Below are 17,558 nucleotides of genomic sequence, written 5' to 3' on the forward strand. Positions count from 1 at the left end.
AAGAGAAGGTGGGCGCGTAAGCAGCGGACCCCGACCCACCCCGGGGACCTCAGAGGCCCGAAGGCAGGCCCGGGGCGCGCGGCGGCGGAAAGCGCGGTGCGCGCCCCGAGCCCGGAGGCGGCGCTCGGCCGGGCGGGCAGTTCGCTGACCTGGGCTCCGGCGGGCACCGGCGCCCGCCCACGGGGAGGAGAAGGAACCAGATGGGCGGGTTCAAGCGTTGGCGGCGGCGGTCCCGGGGCCGCCGGCTCCTCCCCGCGAGTGTGGCTGGGTGCGCTCCCCGCGCCGAGGCAGTGCGGCGCCCGCCGCCCAGGATGCCGCCCCGCGCCCTCGCCGCGGCCGTGCCCGGGCCCTAGCGCGCCTGCCGCAGCCCGCGCCCCGCGCCCCGCGCCCGCAGCCCCGCGCCCGCAGCCCCGCGCCCGCCGCCGCCTCTTCAATGGGCAACCTGCTCGGCGGGGTCAGCTTCCGCGAGCCCACCACCGTGGAGGACTGCGACTCCACCTGGCAGACGGACTCGGAGCCCGAGCCCGAGGAGCCGGCGCCGGGCGGCGGCGAGGCCCCGGGGCAGGAGCCCGCGCAGCCCCCGGAGCGCGCCGGCGGGCGGCCCCGCGCCGGTCCCGCGCCCGCCCCGGACGCCGAGGCGGCGGGCGCCGAGCAGGTAGGCGGCCCTGCGCCGGCCTCGGGGGGCGGTGCGCCCGGCCGGGCGCGGGGAAGGACGGGGCCGCGAGCGCGGCGGGCGCCCAGCTGTCCCCGCGCGGGGGGCAGGGGCGCGGCGGCCGCTGGTCCTTGGCGGCCGGACCCCCCGGTGCCCCCGCCGCCCCGCTCCCTCGGACCCGTGGCCTGCGGATCCGCCGATCGCTGCCCACCCGGGGCCTGATCGCGGGCTGGGCGAGGAAGTCCCTCCAGGCGGCACCCAACTTGCAGGGGTGTTTTCTTCGCCTCTGCGGCGCAGCTGGGTGATGCGAAGGTGGGGTGGGAGGAACCCGCCTAAAAATAGAGGGTTGTGGAAACCGGTCCAATGCCTGCTCAGGGTAAAAATTACCCAGAACAAGGTGGGACTGCGGTCGGTCGGTGGAGAGCACTCTCCCCTGGGGGGCGGGGGGGTCTACAGGCTCTGAAAGTGTGTGGAAGGTCCCCATCCAAAGTTAAAACGCCAGGTTTTCACCCCAATAAGGCCTTTCATCCGAGGCGTTCAGGGCACTCAAAAAAATCTTATTTCCCCCAGAAGACTTGTTGATCCAACTGTGCTTAAATCATTTGCCTAATACAATTTGGAGGATAGGTTAGGAAAGAGAGAAATATCCCTTGTACCCCCTGATGGAACTGAAAATAATTCAGAAAACTTTCAAAAAGAGGAACTGTCTAGCCAGCCCTCTGAGGAAGTGCGCATGGTGGGGGTTTTGGTTTGCTGTTCTGCGTTAGGCCCTCCTCTGTATCAGCTGTGGGAGCATGAGAGTGAAGAAGTGGAGCCCAAAGTCACATGTGACCTCGGGGTGCTTTGCTGGAGCAGAGGAACCACCCCCTAAATATTACAGCTGAGGCCGCCTCCTCCAGCTAGTTGATCATCTCTGTTTAGGTCAGGAGGAAACCTGAAGTCTTGGTGCAGGCTCTGTGCTAAACTAGTTATTTCAATCAACTGCAATTTTGGGGGTGGGGTGGGAGTTGCTGGTTTCAATCCTCATTTTAGAGAAAACTGAGGCCTAGAGAGACGGTTGCTCAAGATCATCCAGAGAGAGAACCGTGCAAACCCAAGTATATCTATGGTCAAGGACAGAATCTTGAACCTGTTGGAATTGTGCAAGTCAGCCCTTGTGTTCTGGTTTGCTGCTGGGTTGTTTTCACATTGCGAATTCAACCCCAGGAAAGTAGGAGAGGCTGTATTCCATGTTTTTCCCTTCCATTTATCTCCCAGTTAAGTAACCTTCCAAAGAAGTTTGGCTTACCAAAACACACCAGCTCAGATTCAAACCCACTAACCAGGTCTGTCTGCATAAACCGATTTGATAATTAATGTTTCAGTCGGTTCATTGCAACCCCAGTAAATGGTAGACCACACCAGCTTCCCTTCTTTTCTTTTAATGATTACTATTCCTTGTTTGTATCACTGTCTAGCTTCTAAAAAAAAAAAAAATCTACTTTTTAATTTTGCTTTTTCACTACCAATCCCATTTGTTCCTTACTCCACACAGTCAATGCATTTGCAAGTATTACTGGAACTACCTTTAAGGTGTATCTCAGACTGACTACTTTTTGCCACATCCTAGTCCAAGTGAATATATGACAAGTGATGGTGCCGTTAACTCTGATGGGGAAGTCTAGGGAGATTGCAGCTTCAGAGGTTAAACCAAGAATTCTCTTGCGTTTTGATACTCTATTGGATGGCCAAGTTGAGTACTTAATTATATCTGTGAGTGAAACCACTGGGTTCCTTGGTATATAAGGACTTCAGAGGCATTTAAAGTCATGGGAAGGAAGGAGGTCATCGGGAGTGATGGGGAGTGAAGACTAAGCCTTGGGCACCCCTCAGTGTAGAACATGTGAAGGGAAGGAGGAGCCAAAGAGAGGCTGGCAAGGGGCAAACAGTGGGGTAGGGAGAAAACCGGGGGGGTGGCATCTGACAGTGTTTCAGGAAGGAGGGAGGCATTGACTGGCCCGGTGCTGCGGGGTGGTCCCCTGTGCTGAGCACTGAGAAATTGTTTGGTAATGTGGAAATTTGTTAGTGACATTCACCGGTGCTGTTTTGATGGAATGCTAAGGATGGAAGCCTGGTTGGGGTAGGTCATGGGGGAATGGGAGAGGAGGAGACAGGGAGTATGAGCAACTCTTTGATGATGTTTTACTATAAAAGGGAGCAGAGCTATGGATCTGTAACCGAGGAGGGGCAAGGAGGACTGTGTATGTTTAAGATTAGAGATGCTACAGCATGTTAGCTGAGGGGAACGGGCCCCAAAAGAGGAAAATTTTGATGATACAGGAATAGAAACAGTATGTTAAGGAACAAATTCCTTGTCTGAGCAGGTGCAAAGGGATGGAATAGAGAGCGCAAAAGGAGCAGAAGTTGGAGGAGCAGGGAGAGATGCTGGCAGGTTGGTACATTTAGAAGTTGGAGGAAGCAGTTGTGCTCATGATGATCCTGGGCATTAAATAGGGCATGAGTCATTACCTTCATTTCACAAATAATAAAACTAAGATTCAGTTAAGTGGTTTGCTCAAGGCCTCACAAGTAAGCAGCGGAGCTGAGACTCAGCCCAAGTCTCCTGCTTCCAAGTCTTGGGCTGCTGACATTATACCAGTTTCTGTAGTGATCCTTTACTTTTAGTGGAGTTGAGACTGATTTCTACCGAATTGATTGGACTGGGATCCCAGAGCATGGGATTCTAGCTCCTCTGCTATCATTGGGCTCTGGGTCTTGTTCAACTTCTCTAAGTCTGGGTTACCTTCTTTCTAAGGTGGAAACACTGATAACTGCCAGCCAGGTGCCTTAGAAGAATCAAATGAAATAACATACATGTAAGCACTTTGTAAATGGAAAAGTGCTTTCTATACAAATGTAGGATGATGATTCATATGGTTGTAGCTGAGGCTAAATAGATTCGGAAACTTGCTAGGCAGAGCTATTTTGAAACGTGTGGCAAGGGCCAGAATTTAAGCTTTTCCTTGCTTATGTAACATGGCAGAGTAGCTCATGTTAAACATCGGAGAATGTGGTGTTAAAGCGTCTCTGTACTTGTAGTAATAAGTGAGAATCACACCAGTTCAAAAATGTGCAAAAACTGCGTAGAGGATGCTAGTCTGTCAACACAGATGGGGGTAGGGCAAAGCTGAATGTTGAGATCTAAATTTTGTCTTCTATTTCATCATTGTCATCAGTCACATTGTCCTTCTGGGGGACACTGGATACGAAGCACTTTCTTATACATTATAGTACTACATTTCGTTTACACATGGAATGTAAATCAGTTACATTGACCTACATCTTATATTTTCGAACTTACTTTATGGTGGTGGGAATTTTCTTTAGAATATAAATAGTATGAGTAAACTACCACATATAAGTCATTACAATGTGAAGTTCATTCCATTTGAGAGCTTTTTATTTCTGTGCAAATATATTTTAAATTTGTTAATTTATATTGCATTGTATTATCACTGAGTTAACAGATTATTTTTGCCTTTGTGAACATACAGTGCTGTGAAGGGTGGAGTTTAGAAAGCTATTTAGTTTGTTTTAAAAGCCTCCTTTTCTTACATAAATATTACTTAATTTCCAAATGCAGCTAAATGTTGCAAAATTAATGACAATTTTCAATGTAGAATTGATATATATTATCTTAACAGTTTTGAGTATTATGTAAAGTATTCTAAAATAAGTTTTGTCATAGAATCTCTTGTGTAACCTAGGGTAAAATATATGTGTTAAATTCATTTTGAGTTCTGTTTCTGATGGATATTAATCCATGAAAGTTAGCCTCTTCACTTCTGGTGCATAATAAAGTTTTTTTATTTAGTAAAACACCGTAGGACGAATGTTATTGTGTTCAAATCAGGAAGATAGGATGCCAACAAATGTTGTTAGTCTTATTAAAAGGATATGTATAATATTTTCAGTAATCTGGACAGCATGGCATTTTTTAGGCTTTCTTTACGGATTGCCTCATTGTTTTAAGTTTGTTCTGGAAATTTCTCTGTAAAATTATCTTACTTCAGCATGTGAATGGAAGTTCACTTTTAATTTTAGGGTGCTGATTCCACTGAAGCAACTGCCAAACCAAAGAGGAGTTTTTACGCTGCGAGGGATTTGTACAAATACCGACACCAGTATCCAGTAAGATATAGAATGTTGTTGCTTTTTCTAAAACGAATGTAAAATATTTCTCTTCTGTTTTTCTTATTTTGTGGTGCCAATCAGCAAACACGCACAAAGGCTCTTTATGCTTTTTTGTATATGTCCATATGCTGGAGATTGATTAATTTTTTCCTTTAGCAGAACTTCAAAGATATCCGATATCAAAATGACTTGAGCAATCTTCGCTTTTATAAGAATAAAATTCCATTTAAGCCAGATGGTGAGTAATCTGCTGCCTTGGTAAGAAGCAAAATCTAAATAATAAGTGCTCCTAGTTATTCCTTGTTTATTCCATTGTCAATTTATTTGCTAATTGAAATAATATTTACTAATTTGCTAATTTAATATATATTACTAATTTACTACTAATAATATTTACTAATTACTGCTTTATTTACTAATTGAAATAATACTAATGAAATTCTCAGCGCATGTGTTCATCACCTGGGTTCACGTTGCTATGCGGTCTGATGTGTCCCCAAAGTCCTAGACCCTCGAGTTGTGAGCATCCACTTGGCAGCTTCTGAAGGAATCACTGAGGATTAGCAAAACCTTCCATCCTCTGTTTCCAGTTGCTGCTATCCAAAAGGTAGTAGGGGTCGTTATTGTGAGTGGAAAGGAGAGAACATTTTTAAAGCCATAGAAAATTAGATTATTAAGGAACTCAAATTCAGCTCAAATTCAGCTTCCTCGTTTTAAATATAAGATCACTAGGTCTTAAATCTTGAATGACTGACTTGTTGGGTCACTCATTCGTAGAGTTGGGTGTAGGTTCCAGAGTTCAGTGTTCTTTCCAGTGGGCCATACCTGAAAATTATTTAGAACATAATTGAAAAGTGATGTTTGTATTAGAATTATCTTTCCTGGAGACTTCCAGATTCAGGAGTCAAGGAGCTATAGCAGGCCTAGTTCAGTGTTCCAGTGTCCTGCCTGGGAAGGGAACTGCACATACAGTAGTTCTCTATGCAGCTCTGCCAAATAAACTTGCCTCTCCTTCACAACTCTACGTTTGCCATCATGGGATCTTTTCTAAACTATCGTGATGAGGGGATGCAGCCTCTATGGTAATATGCATATTTCCCGAGGCACCGTGCTATGATTCATGGTGGGCTCCTAATTTTATCCAGCTCAAACCAGCAAAGCTGGCTGCTCTCCTTAGAGCCCTTATCTCTATGAGACCAATGGCCCTGGCTCTTGCCCTTGGCACTCAGTGGAAACTGAGCCAAAACCACAGCAATGTGAGTCAGAAACATGGGTCATGGACTGCAAAACTTCCCAGGGGCAGGATCTTGTCTTCTTTGATGAACTAACTGGAAGAAGGATATCTAAAATCTGGGAAGAGTGTTTGGAGGAGGAATTCCCTGGGCTGTGCACTGAGAAGCACACCAGTTGGGAGTTAGGACTTAACAGTTAAACTATTAGTAATTTTTTTAGGACTTCAGGTAAGAAAACTTTTGAAGAAATGCAATGATAAATTGTTAACTTGACTCTGACTTGAATTTAATAAAATTTACCTACAGAAATACCTTCAGTATTAAAAACATTGAACGCAGGCCCAGCTGGAGTGGCTCAGTTGGTTGAGAGTCATCCTGTGTACTGGAAGGTTGCCAGTTCCATTCCCGGTCAGGGCACATCTGGGTTGCAAGTCTGATCCCCAGTCAGGGAGTATTCAAAAGGCAACCTATTGATGTTTCTCTCTCTCTCTCTCTCTCTTTTTCTCTCTTCCCCTCTCTCCGTCCCTCCCTCCCTTCTCTCTGGGCATGTCCTCAAGTGAGGATTAAACAAAACAAAACAAAACAAACAAAACATTGAACACAGAGATATGACAGTATTTAGCTGAATTATTTTTTATATTTCCTAATAGTGGATTTGTTTTTCAGGTAGTAATTTAAAGCAGTAACTTTAAGTAATGCATTCATTTTTTTGTAATCTTTACCACAACATTTATTTTGAAATCTCATAAAATAGGTGGGGGTCAGAAATTTTAGCTAAGGTCACATAGAACGTTATTCTAGTTTATTATATCAATTACCTCAACTCACACACTTTCCTCTCTAGTATGTGCGTGCGCACACACACACTTGACAGTAAGCAGAAGCCTGCAAGAATGTATTTTACTTATTAAATAGGAGGAGGGGCAGTTGGAAAGGAAAACAAATGGGAGATTGTGGAGGTACATGGTTTCAACATGCTGATAAAGCCAACAGTGTGACCAAACCTTTGGAGAGTGGTCCTCTACTAAAAACTGGTGATTTCTGGAGGAAACAAAAATGAGATATGTTTAGAGAAATATTACGTTGTTGTGCTTTTTTTCTATACAATTGACTAAATGGCCACATAGTCTATTGAAAGGACCTGGACAGATTTAAGCAGGAGAATTTTGTTATAATAAGTTCTTATAGGGGAACTGTAGAATGTGGTAAAGAGGGCTTACTTTTTGAAACCAGAAAGAACTATGTTCTATTCCTACATTTATTTTTTTATTAGTGAGTGTGTGACTTTGAACAAATCACACCATTTCCTCTTTAGTAAAATAGAGATAATAACACTGATTTGGGAGAGTTTTGTGAAGATTAAGGCAGATGATATACACCATAAATAATATGGGCCCAACATATGGTAGGCACTTTCTTTTTTTTTCCTTTTTTTTTCTTTTTTTTTTAAATCCTCACCTGAGGATATGTTTTTATTGATTTTATAGAGAGAGGATTGGGGGGAGAAATATCGATGTGAGAGAGAACATCGATTGGTTGCACCCCAACGGGATCAAACCCGAAACCTGGGTTTGTGCCCTGATTAGGAATGGAACCTGACACCTTTCGCTGTTGGGGACAATGCTCCATCCAGCTCAGCCACACTGACCAGGGCTTTCTTTCATTTTTCATTCTTCCCCTTCCTTGCTTCTTTCTTCTCTTTCCCTTCCTCCCTCCTTTCTTTCTTTTTCATTGGGATTTACTTCAATTTGATCCTATGCAGTATTTAAAGAACTATATGACCCTTTAGGGCAGGGTCTGGTAAATTGTTTCTGTAAAGGGCCAGATAGTAAATATTTTCAGCTTTGTGTGGGTCATACGGTCTCTGCTGCAACTACTAAGGTCTGCTGTTCTGGTGTAAAATACATAAATGAATTTCATTCATTGGTGCATGGCTGTGTTCCAATAAAACTTTACTTACAAAATAGATGTCAGACCATAGTTGGCTAACCTCTGCTTTAGAGTAAGGCTATTCAATAGAACTTTCTGCAACTTGAGGTGCCATGTCTTAAAAAATTAGGCTTGTTATGTAACTCAGTATATGGCATAGGGAATTCCTCTTCTAAAGGCCTTGCTCGTGAGTGCTGTTATTAATTAATAATTAAAAACTTTTTATATAAAGCTTAAGTGATTAAATCTTAAAATGTTTCAACAGTGTTTTCAATGTCTGGTTCATTTTCTGAATATTTACTGTTTAGGTGTTTACATTGAAGAAGTTCTAAATAAGTGGAAAGGAGATTATGAGAAGCTGGAGCACAACCACACTTACATTCAATGGTCAGTTTCCAAACCTCTGTCTTCAACCATGTCCTGTTGAATCATGTGTGCTTTCCAGAAGACATTAATATACAAATATTATTTTTCTAAAAAATAGGCTTTTTCCCCTGAGAGAACAAGGCTTGAACTTTTATGCTAAAGAACTAACTACGTATGAAATTGAGGTAATGCAAGCTCATTTTTTTTTTTTTTTTATTAGATGGCCAAATAACATTGCTATTTTATTGGCCTGGTAACTACTGAATCATTACAGTCGACTTTTTTCTTTTAATTAGGAATTCAAAAAAACAAAAGAAGCAATTAGAAGATTTCTCCTGGCTTATAAAATGATGTTAGAATTTTTTGGAATAAAACTGATTGATAAAACTGGAAATGTCACTCGGGCTGTTAACTGGCAGGAAAGGTTTCAGCACCTGAATGAGTAAGTGAAGCCCCTGCTATACATCGGGCCAGCATGTTACTTTCCTATGGTTGGGATTCTCTTTGGGATCCAGAAATATGAATTCAGAAGCTAGTCTGAAATGCATTGTATTCCCAGTTCTATATTCTAAAACAAAACAAAACAAAACAATGAAATTCCAAGTAGAAATATGGCTGTTCAGCTTTGGAGCCGTTTCTTCCTGGAGCCGCTCCACTGCCCACAGCCAGCGAGGCCTCCTTCCCTTTTTAGGCCGTGCTTCTTGGCCTCTATGGTTATTGTTTGTGTAGTTTTCCAAATCCCCTCCTCGGGGTTGTGAGCTTTGCATGGCACAGTCTGTTCCTCAAGCATGGTACCTTCTTAGATTAAATCCACGAGCTAAACCTATGACACAAAAGTCATTTTATAAGACTGAAATATTCTCATACATTTTACTAAAAAGGAGGGAAAATCAGAATCTTTGCTACTTAGGTAAAAAACAAAAGGCCATTTTTGGTTAATAAATCTGAAAACCTATGAGGGAAATTTTAACAGTTAATTTGGAATTGATCTGCTGTATCCTTTTGCTTAGGTTATCTATAACTTTCATTAATATTTTTACCCAAAGTTTATTTCTTACTATTTTCTTTACATGCAAACTGGCTCCCCCCCCCCCCCCCCCGTTTTTAATTATAGTGTGACTTGTGAGAGCTGGACTATAAAACCAACAGCTTTAAAGCATTTATTTTATTTTTTTAGCATGTTATAATGAACTGAACTGGGCAAGTACTAAGAGAAAAAAAATTAAAACTACCTAAGAAAATTTTCTTTGTCCAAAACAAATCAGATTTTGTGCACCAATTAACTAAAATTTTTGTATCTTTTTAGAACTTTCATCTTGCTTTAGTAAAATAAGTATTAATGTTTAAGCCTTTCTTTTACTCTACTTATTCATTTTTATTGATTTTAGAGAGAAGAAGGGAGAGAGAGAGGGAGGAAAGGAGAGAGAGAGAGACATCGATTTGTTGTTCTACGTAGTTATGTATTCACTGGTTGATTCTTGTATGTGCCCTGACTGGGGACTGAACCCCAACCTTGGAGTATCGAGATGATGCTCTAACCAACTGAGCTACCCAGCCAGGGCTCTTTTACTTTATTAGTTATAATCGACACTATGAAAATGGTGGCTTGTACTAAAATACTGAAGATAAGGGCATAAAACCTTATGATCCTGATTAGAAGACTCATTAACTCATAACTCAAGTTAAGTTTGATTTAGATAGGGCACTTAAAGCAGAAGTGGCCAAGCCTCTGCCTAAGCAGTGCAGGTGGCTATCTCTGGACAACGTTCCTAAGCACTTATGTCATCCTGTCAAAGAAAGTTGTATTCACGTACCTATTGACATGAGAGATGGCAGAAGTAAACCTTTGGAGAGGATCGGGTAGTATCTCATCTTTGACATACTCGTGTTTTTCGTTTTAGAGAATCTCTGTCTCCAACTTGTTTTTGGTTGGAATAGCAGTCTCGTTTAGCAAATGTTTGTTGAATGAATAAATGATGAACAACATATGTTTGTAGCTTAAATCCTCCTTAGGGCCATATTGTCAGATCCTCTAATTGATGGCTGGAAACAGAGCCTTCTGAAGGTTCAGTTAAATATCTCCTGGGTTGAGAAGGGAGGGGAGCCTGAACGGGCTGTTATGTCTCACGCCTCCACCTCCGCCACCTCCCTCACCTTCCACCGCCCATTGTCTCTTTTTCCTTTCCCTGGCTGTTGCATAGAGCTTTTCCAGCTGTGAGTTAACTGCCTTAACGTCTTCCATAAACAACTTTCCTTTGAGATTTAGTGGCCCAGAAATTACATTGACTAGATACGAACAAATTATCGGGGATTATAGAAAGACTTCTAGTCCATTTTCTTTTCTTCAGTTGGTTTCTTTTCTGATTTATCCTTAAATGTCATAACTTATTTGTGTTTTAATCTATAGGACATTCTGAGTTTTTCAGAGTAAGCAGGGAATTCAATATTTATTTATAGTAGCCCAGCAGACAAAAAAATATTGAATGTAAGTAATAGGAAATAATGTTCAGTGAACAGGTGGCCATGACTAGAAGAGGTGAAATATTTTCAAACATGACAGTAGAGATATATAAACCAATCACGAAGATGTATTTCCAATTTTATTGGTAATCACCTTAGATGACTGAGCCATATTTTAGACTCTGGAATCTCCTCTGACTTTTATTTTCTGTTTCCTAGTTCTTGCCTGTTTTGTATTCTCTCGTCACCGGCTTGGCCTTCCTGACAGCTTTAGCCCGCACCTCTGTCTGGAAGCCCGGCTTCCCTTGTTCACCAGCCGTATATAACCCCAGAAGCTGCTCACTGCGTTAGGAGGGCTTTAGCTACTCTTCTTTCTTCCACTTTGTCTTAATTTGTGACATTTATTTCATATCATAGTGAAACACCCAATTTCTTTCTTGCATAATTTTGTTCCATCACCTAGATCTTCATTGTCTTCAACCCATATTTTTGCCCTTTTTGACTGTTATATAAATATTTTTACTTGGAGAATATGCAGATACAGATAAATGTGTACAGAAATTTTATTTTGGCCATTCACCTTGGACTAGAGATGTGAAATCAAGCTGGTTGCAAATAGAGTATATTTTGCTCTGTTTTAGAACTCCTTAGGATTTTAAAAATATTCTTTCACTTTTCCATACTTCTCTTTATTGTAGATGTATGAGGCAGATACTGCCCAAGAGTGTTGTTACTAAGTTTCTAGATTATACAGAACCTATATTAACCTAACAACTAAGTCAATTCTGCCATTAATGACACAATGTCCTCACTTCACCCAAATTTTCAGTGTCTCAAAATACCCTTACTTCCTAACTATTAAAAAGTACAGATTCCTAAGACTGAAATGTCGCTGTGCTACGGTTTACCCTCTGCCTTCAGAGAGCTGAATGTTAAGATAATGCTCTTTTGGTAAACAGCCTGAAGCATGGTGACGCTAAAATTGCTGGACTTCTCTTTTCCAGGGTCTGGTTAGCCCAGATCCTTAAGGCTTTTGTTCTCTCCAAGCAAACTCTTGTATTAAACTCTGAGACCATGGAACCGCTCCTTTGTTTCCCTCAAATAATTCATTAACATCCCTCTCCATTCCTCCCAAGTAATTTGCTAGCTGGTCCTAAGTGAAGTACTCCAAGCACTTTTGGGGAGCCAGGACAGGTCGATGCAGTGCGTGTAGAAAGTGTAGTGTCTGAGGTGTAAAATAGGTTTTAGGAAGTTAGAAATAAAGGATGGTTACGGTTGTGTTGCAAGATTGAGTAAACAAATACCTGGGCTGTTGATGACAACACATGCTGAATATGTGTCGCTGCAGGTTCCTTTAGGATGCAGCCAGGCATGTGTAATCAGGCAACTGTTGGGCTGAGTGTAGTGGGGGAGGGAGATTGTGAATTGTGGACCAAATAGAATTGCGAAGCATTCTTCTGATAATGGCCTTAGTATTGGGACGGAGGAGAAAGATGACAGTGCAATCTGGGGGGAAAAAAGCATCTTTGGAATCATTGTCATTGGAGGGAACATTTAAAATTCTCTGTAGGGAAAGGGGTAGAGAGAGGCCAGGGATAGAAGAGAATTGAGTTCCTAAGTTGGGATTGGTACAAGTACGGTGGTTCTTAATACGAAAACTTTAAATAATAACAATGACAATATTAACGTTAAATAGCGCCTATTGTTTATTGAGCTCTGCATGGTCTGCATATTTACCAACTCATTTGATTCTTACTACAGTCCAGTTGTAAGTCCAGCAAGTGAGGATACGAGCCTCAGTGAGTCGTCATTTCACGTAGCTGTGAGCAGCAGAGCCGGGTGTGAACTCAGGCCTGCCTCCGAAGCCCATGCTCTTAACTATTAAACTATGCTCTGCTAAATACGCCAGTGTTGCAGCTTTTGTCAGAATCGTTCCAGCAAGGTAGAGCGGATTTTTTCATGTGTTTTTTTAAAAATATGTCTTCATTGATTTCAAAGAGAGGAAGGAAGGGGAAGAGAGAGAAACACCTATGATGAGAGTCATTGATCCGCTGCCTCCTGTGTGCCCCCTACGGGGGGGGGGGGTCAAGCCTGCAACCTGGGCATGTGCCCTGACTGGGAACCGAACCGCATTCGATGCTCAACCCCTGAGCCATGCTGGCTGGGCAGTAGAGCGGTTTTTTGCAGCTTTCCTTATGAGTTGGCTGATATGGTAGATTTTCCCGACGAGTTGACACTGCAAATCACACCATTCAGTTAATAGCTAATACTGGTTACCTCTGACAGGTATAGTGCATTGCTGTTGTTGCAAATAAATACTCTAGTAGATCCCTTATCCTCAGTGTATTTAAGAAACAAACAATAGCCCAGCCGGACGTGGCTCAGCGGTTGAGCGTTGATCTAGGATCCAGGGGATCAGAGATTCGATTCCCAGTCAGCACACACAGGTTTCGGGCTAGATCCTCGGTCGGGGGCGTGCAGGAGGCAGCCGATCAATGACTCTCTCATCATTGATGTTTCTATCTCTCTCTCCTTCTCCTTTCCTCTCTCTGAAATCAATAAAGATATATTAAAAAAAAAAAGAAAAGAAACAAACAATAATTCAACATCAGTGGAAATAACTCTTAATCCAAATATTTTTTCAAATTTGAAGAATTTAAGAAATAAGGAGAATGCCTATGTTTGAGTTTCACATGATTGACATTACACCAAGGGTAAGGCTTTCATACCTTCTAATTTATTTTTCTTATTGGTGTCTCTAATACAACTTTTAGTAAAGTCATTAAAAGGATTATTTTCATAAAAAATATTTTCCCAGTAGTTTTTATTCCCTTGCTTTCCTCCACCGGATTTCCCCACCCCTTCATTTTATCCACTCCTCTCTTTTAGGTCCCAGCACAACTATTTAAGGATCACCCGTATTCTTAAAAGCCTTGGTGAGCTTGGATATGAAAGTTTTAAATCTCCTCTCGTAAAATTTATTCTTCATGAAGCTCTTGTGGAAAATACTATTCCCAATATTAAACAGAGTGCCCTGGAGTATTTTGTTTATACCATTAGAGACAGAAGAGAAAGGAGAAAGCTCCTACGGTTCGCCCAGAAACATTACACACCTTCAGAGAATTTTATCTGGGGACCGCCTAGGAAAGAAGAGACAGAGGGAGGCAAACCCCAGAAAATGCCTGCCCCTCCCGCCTCTGGTCATAACAGTCAAACCTCTATGCACAAGAAATCTAAGGACTCCAAAAATTCCTCCTCAGCTGCTCATGTGAGTAGCAAAGCAGCTGAAGAAAAAAAAGTGGCACCTAGTGAGCCTGGAGAGGGGACAGACGGGCCCGGCGCGGAGCCCAGCGGCGAAGCCGCCGGGCCGGGGGACGCAGAGAAGGACGGGGGGGCTGAAAATCCAGAGTCTCCCCCAGAAAAAACAGCGAGTCCCGCAGAGAAGAAGGAGAGTGCATTGCCTCCCGAAAAAGACAAGGAAGGTGACAGTCAGAACAAAGACTGTGAGAACCCGGGAAATACAGGTCCCCAGGATGCGGCTCCGTCGCAGTGAATCTTCAGAAGCCGACACCAGTTTGGGCGCGAGGAGAAGGCTGCTGTCCAGTTTGTCCGGAGCAGCAGAGGCCTCAGTCCGGGTGTTGGCCGTCTGCTTGTGATTTCTGTTGTGAGCATTTTGTTGTTTTCTGTTTTGGATGACAGTGAGTTGAATAAGATGTTTTAAGACAAGACCCCGTAAGTGAATGTGCTCTGGAACACTTAGGATGCGAGTTTACAAGGTCTGTATACAATCCTTATCTTGCAGTTATTTTCATGTATCTGGAAATCACCATTTAGTGTTTAGGATATCAAATAAATTCTTTTGAGAGATTACCCTCTACCTGAAGAAAACCAAGAAGACAACTTCAGTATGTTGCGCACTTTTGCCTAATGTACGGATTCATTTTTTTTTTTTAAGCTGGAAGAATCCGGTCTTCTCAGTTGTATTCGGAAAGTAATTTAGGTTTTTTCATTACAACACCTCAACATGATGATTTTAAAGTTCTGGTAGATGAGATGGATGTCCTCGGGAGCTGCGGCCCCCCAGTCCGTTTGTCTGTCTTGCTGCCTTTCCCTCCTCCCCCCTCCGCCCTCCCCCTCGCCCTCCACCTTGTCAGCCAGCGCCTACATTGCTCCTGTGCATTTGGATAAACTCCTGTGCTGAGATTTAAATGGAACAGGGCAGGACTTGCAACGGTATGGTTTCAGGAATCTGCTTTGCTTGGGATAGTAAAAATATTTTTCTGTATTAAGTGCTTAAAATTTTTTTTGATGCGAAAGTCCAAGAAAAGAATTTTGCCTTCTGTGGCTGTTCCATGTAAATTTGGTGCTTGTATCTGAATGTAAATGACTAAAGAATTTTAAAATACAAAAGGAAATTATTTATTTTTAAAAGGCATGCCTCTTGCATTGGCAACAAGGCAGTGGTCCCTAATACCATGAATATCTCGGTGGTATGTGGATTATGAAATTAATAATATTGCTTAGTTCATAGTGTATCTTTTTTATTACATATATATATATATATATATATAATTTTAAATCCTCACCTGAGGAGAGGAAGAGAGAGAGAGAGTGAGAGAGAGAGAGAGAGAGAAAGACAAACATCAATGTGAGAGAGAAACATTGATCTGTTGCCTTCCATATGTGCCCCAACCGGGGGTCGAACCAAAACCCAGGTATGTGCCCTGACCGGGAAACGAACTGGCAACCTTTCCATGCACAGGAGATGCTCAATCAGCGGAATCACTCTGGCCAGGTGTTTATCTTTTTGAAAAGAATTACAATTTGATGCATCTCTAAGTTGTCAACCCTTGAAACTGAGAACAGATCTGAAATTCCATATACTCAGTTTTAGTAAGCATTCAATGTGTTAATATTGGTTAAGAGCAAATAATGTTATTTCTTGTAATATTTTAACTAATTATTATTACACATCAGGAAAAATCAGAAGCACTGTTGTGAGAACTTCAAAGTATGCATACAAATATAGGTAAAGCAATGAATAGAAAAATTTCTCATTTTTTATTTAAAAAGGAATTGGCTTTTGTGTGTCTCTTAGGCTTTTAAGAAAAGTTCTATTCACGCGAACCCCCAGTGAATGTATATTATGTCATATTTTAATCACATCATATATCATCTGTTACATTTATTGATCAGAGGATTTTAAGCAGAGCATTTCTGGAAAATATACACACTAGTAGTATGCCTTTAGAAATAGAATTTTATTACTTTGAAGTTTACATGAAACATTACAGTTGCTCAAACTTGACGTTGTTTATATGAATGTTAATACCACTCATGTTCTATACCATATTCCAATAAATATAAAAGAATTTATCATTTTTGGTTCCCCAAATATGCCAAGTTTTGCTTTCTACTGTTTTTGTGAAGTGCTCATTAGGATTTGGGGGGGAAAATTCCGCTTTGTCATTTCAAGTGCTTTTTTACATGGACCCTCTGATGTTGTGCTGGTTGGAGCAGTGTCTCCATAGAGTTCAGTAAACAGCTTTGTAGGGTTAGGAGGTGACAAGAGCTTGTCACATTGGGCTGAATTGCAGGAATGCGATTAATTTAATTCAAAATATCTCACCAATTTTGCATACACGATGAAATGTTCAGACTGTTTTCTAAGTGCATAATGTTAAGAACTTGTGACCAGATATTAAGATAGTAAACAGTGGACAGATACTAAAATAAATGGGTATCATCTGAATTACTGAGAAACTGTAATATATCAAAACCCTTAGATGTAAAAACATTTTGTCCAATAATTTAACTTTTGGAATATTATTTCTAATTAGGGGTTTGCTTAGGTTGTGCCATTTAATTTGAGGACATTCTGTCTCAAGGGAAAAACTGCCTGAAAACAGTGGCCTTTTCCCACCATGTTGTGTTTTAAATGCATATTTAACTCCATTTAAAACAGTGGCCTTTCCCCACCATGTTGTGTTTTAAATGCACATTCACGTGTAACAGTACGATTCTTACATTTAATCTGTGAGTAATTTCTGACAGAATTATTCGATGGAGAACAAGGGAGAGAATGTTATTTCTTTTGCAGATAAAAATGAGTGTCTAGAACATTTTTCTATTAAGAATACATTGTACATTTTATAGTTTTTAAAATAAGATCTATAGATATGTATTTATGTGTGTCTTAGATATGAAACAACCCTCTGGGTCTGACTCTGATGTTTTGTATCCTTAAAAACTACCATATGCTTACAGAAATTTACTGAGAAGCTGTTATAAAAATGCAGTGAAGCATGGCCAAATAGCTAGAAACATTATCGAATCTTTGCAAATATATAGTATTGTTGCATCATGGACTGTGAGGATACTAAATATCGGCTATTGATAAAATACTAACTTGCATTTCATGGCAAATCGATGTTATACCGCTTGGTTAGTCCAGTGCATTTCTCATATTTTGTGCTTTCCTATCTCTAAGGAGATGATATATGTGAAAATATTTTGAAATATTGTAAAGTGACCTAGTTACAAGATATATGTCAGTAAAGGTTTATAATATTAAGAAAATTGTACCACTATATATTTTCATGCTTGATCTCATGAGAAATTCAAAAGAATCATGATAGGACTGAGAATATGTCTGCTTTATCTAAATCGGGTCTCGTTCTCAGTCATAAATTACTTTGTATTTTTATTTTAAATTTAGTTCTTGAGACTACTCATTTTCAGCTTCA

At 41.5% G+C, this 17,558-nt stretch overlaps 1 protein-coding gene across 1 annotated transcript; it reads left to right on the forward strand.

Annotated features, from left to right (window-relative positions):
* Positions 1-421: 421 nt before the first annotated feature.
* Positions 422-16,209, forward strand: OGFRL1 (opioid growth factor receptor like 1). Its single transcript, XM_087817472.1, has 7 exons — positions 422-655; positions 4,736-4,822; positions 4,982-5,063; positions 8,295-8,373; positions 8,471-8,537; positions 8,649-8,794; positions 13,702-16,209. The coding sequence occupies exons 1-7, from the start codon at positions 434-436 to the stop codon at positions 14,363-14,365; spliced, it is 1,347 nt and encodes a 448-aa protein (XP_087673598.1). The 5' UTR covers positions 422-433; the 3' UTR covers positions 14,366-16,209.
* The last annotated feature ends 1,349 nt before the right edge of the window (positions 16,210-17,558 follow it).

Source organism: Miniopterus natalensis, chromosome 5, assembly GCF_054644295.1.
Source record: "Miniopterus natalensis isolate mMinNat1 chromosome 5, mMinNat1.hap1, whole genome shotgun sequence".
Taxonomy (NCBI): domain Eukaryota; kingdom Metazoa; phylum Chordata; class Mammalia; order Chiroptera; family Miniopteridae; genus Miniopterus; species Miniopterus natalensis.

What these genes read in the sequence shown, in the direction of transcription:
- OGFRL1 (XM_087817472.1), top strand. Translation starts at nt 434, where the DNA reads ATGGGCAACCTGCTCGGCGGGGTCAGCTTCCGCGAGCCCACCACCGTG. An exon ending in AGGCGGCGGGCGCCGAGCAG is followed by an intron (nt 656 to 4,735) that starts GTAGGCGGCCCT and finishes TTTTAATTTTAG; the next exon opens with GGTGCTGATTCCACTGAAGC. An exon ending in AACCACACTTACATTCAATG is followed by an intron (nt 8,374 to 8,470) that starts GTCAGTTTCCAA and finishes TCTAAAAAATAG; the next exon opens with GCTTTTTCCCCTGAGAGAAC.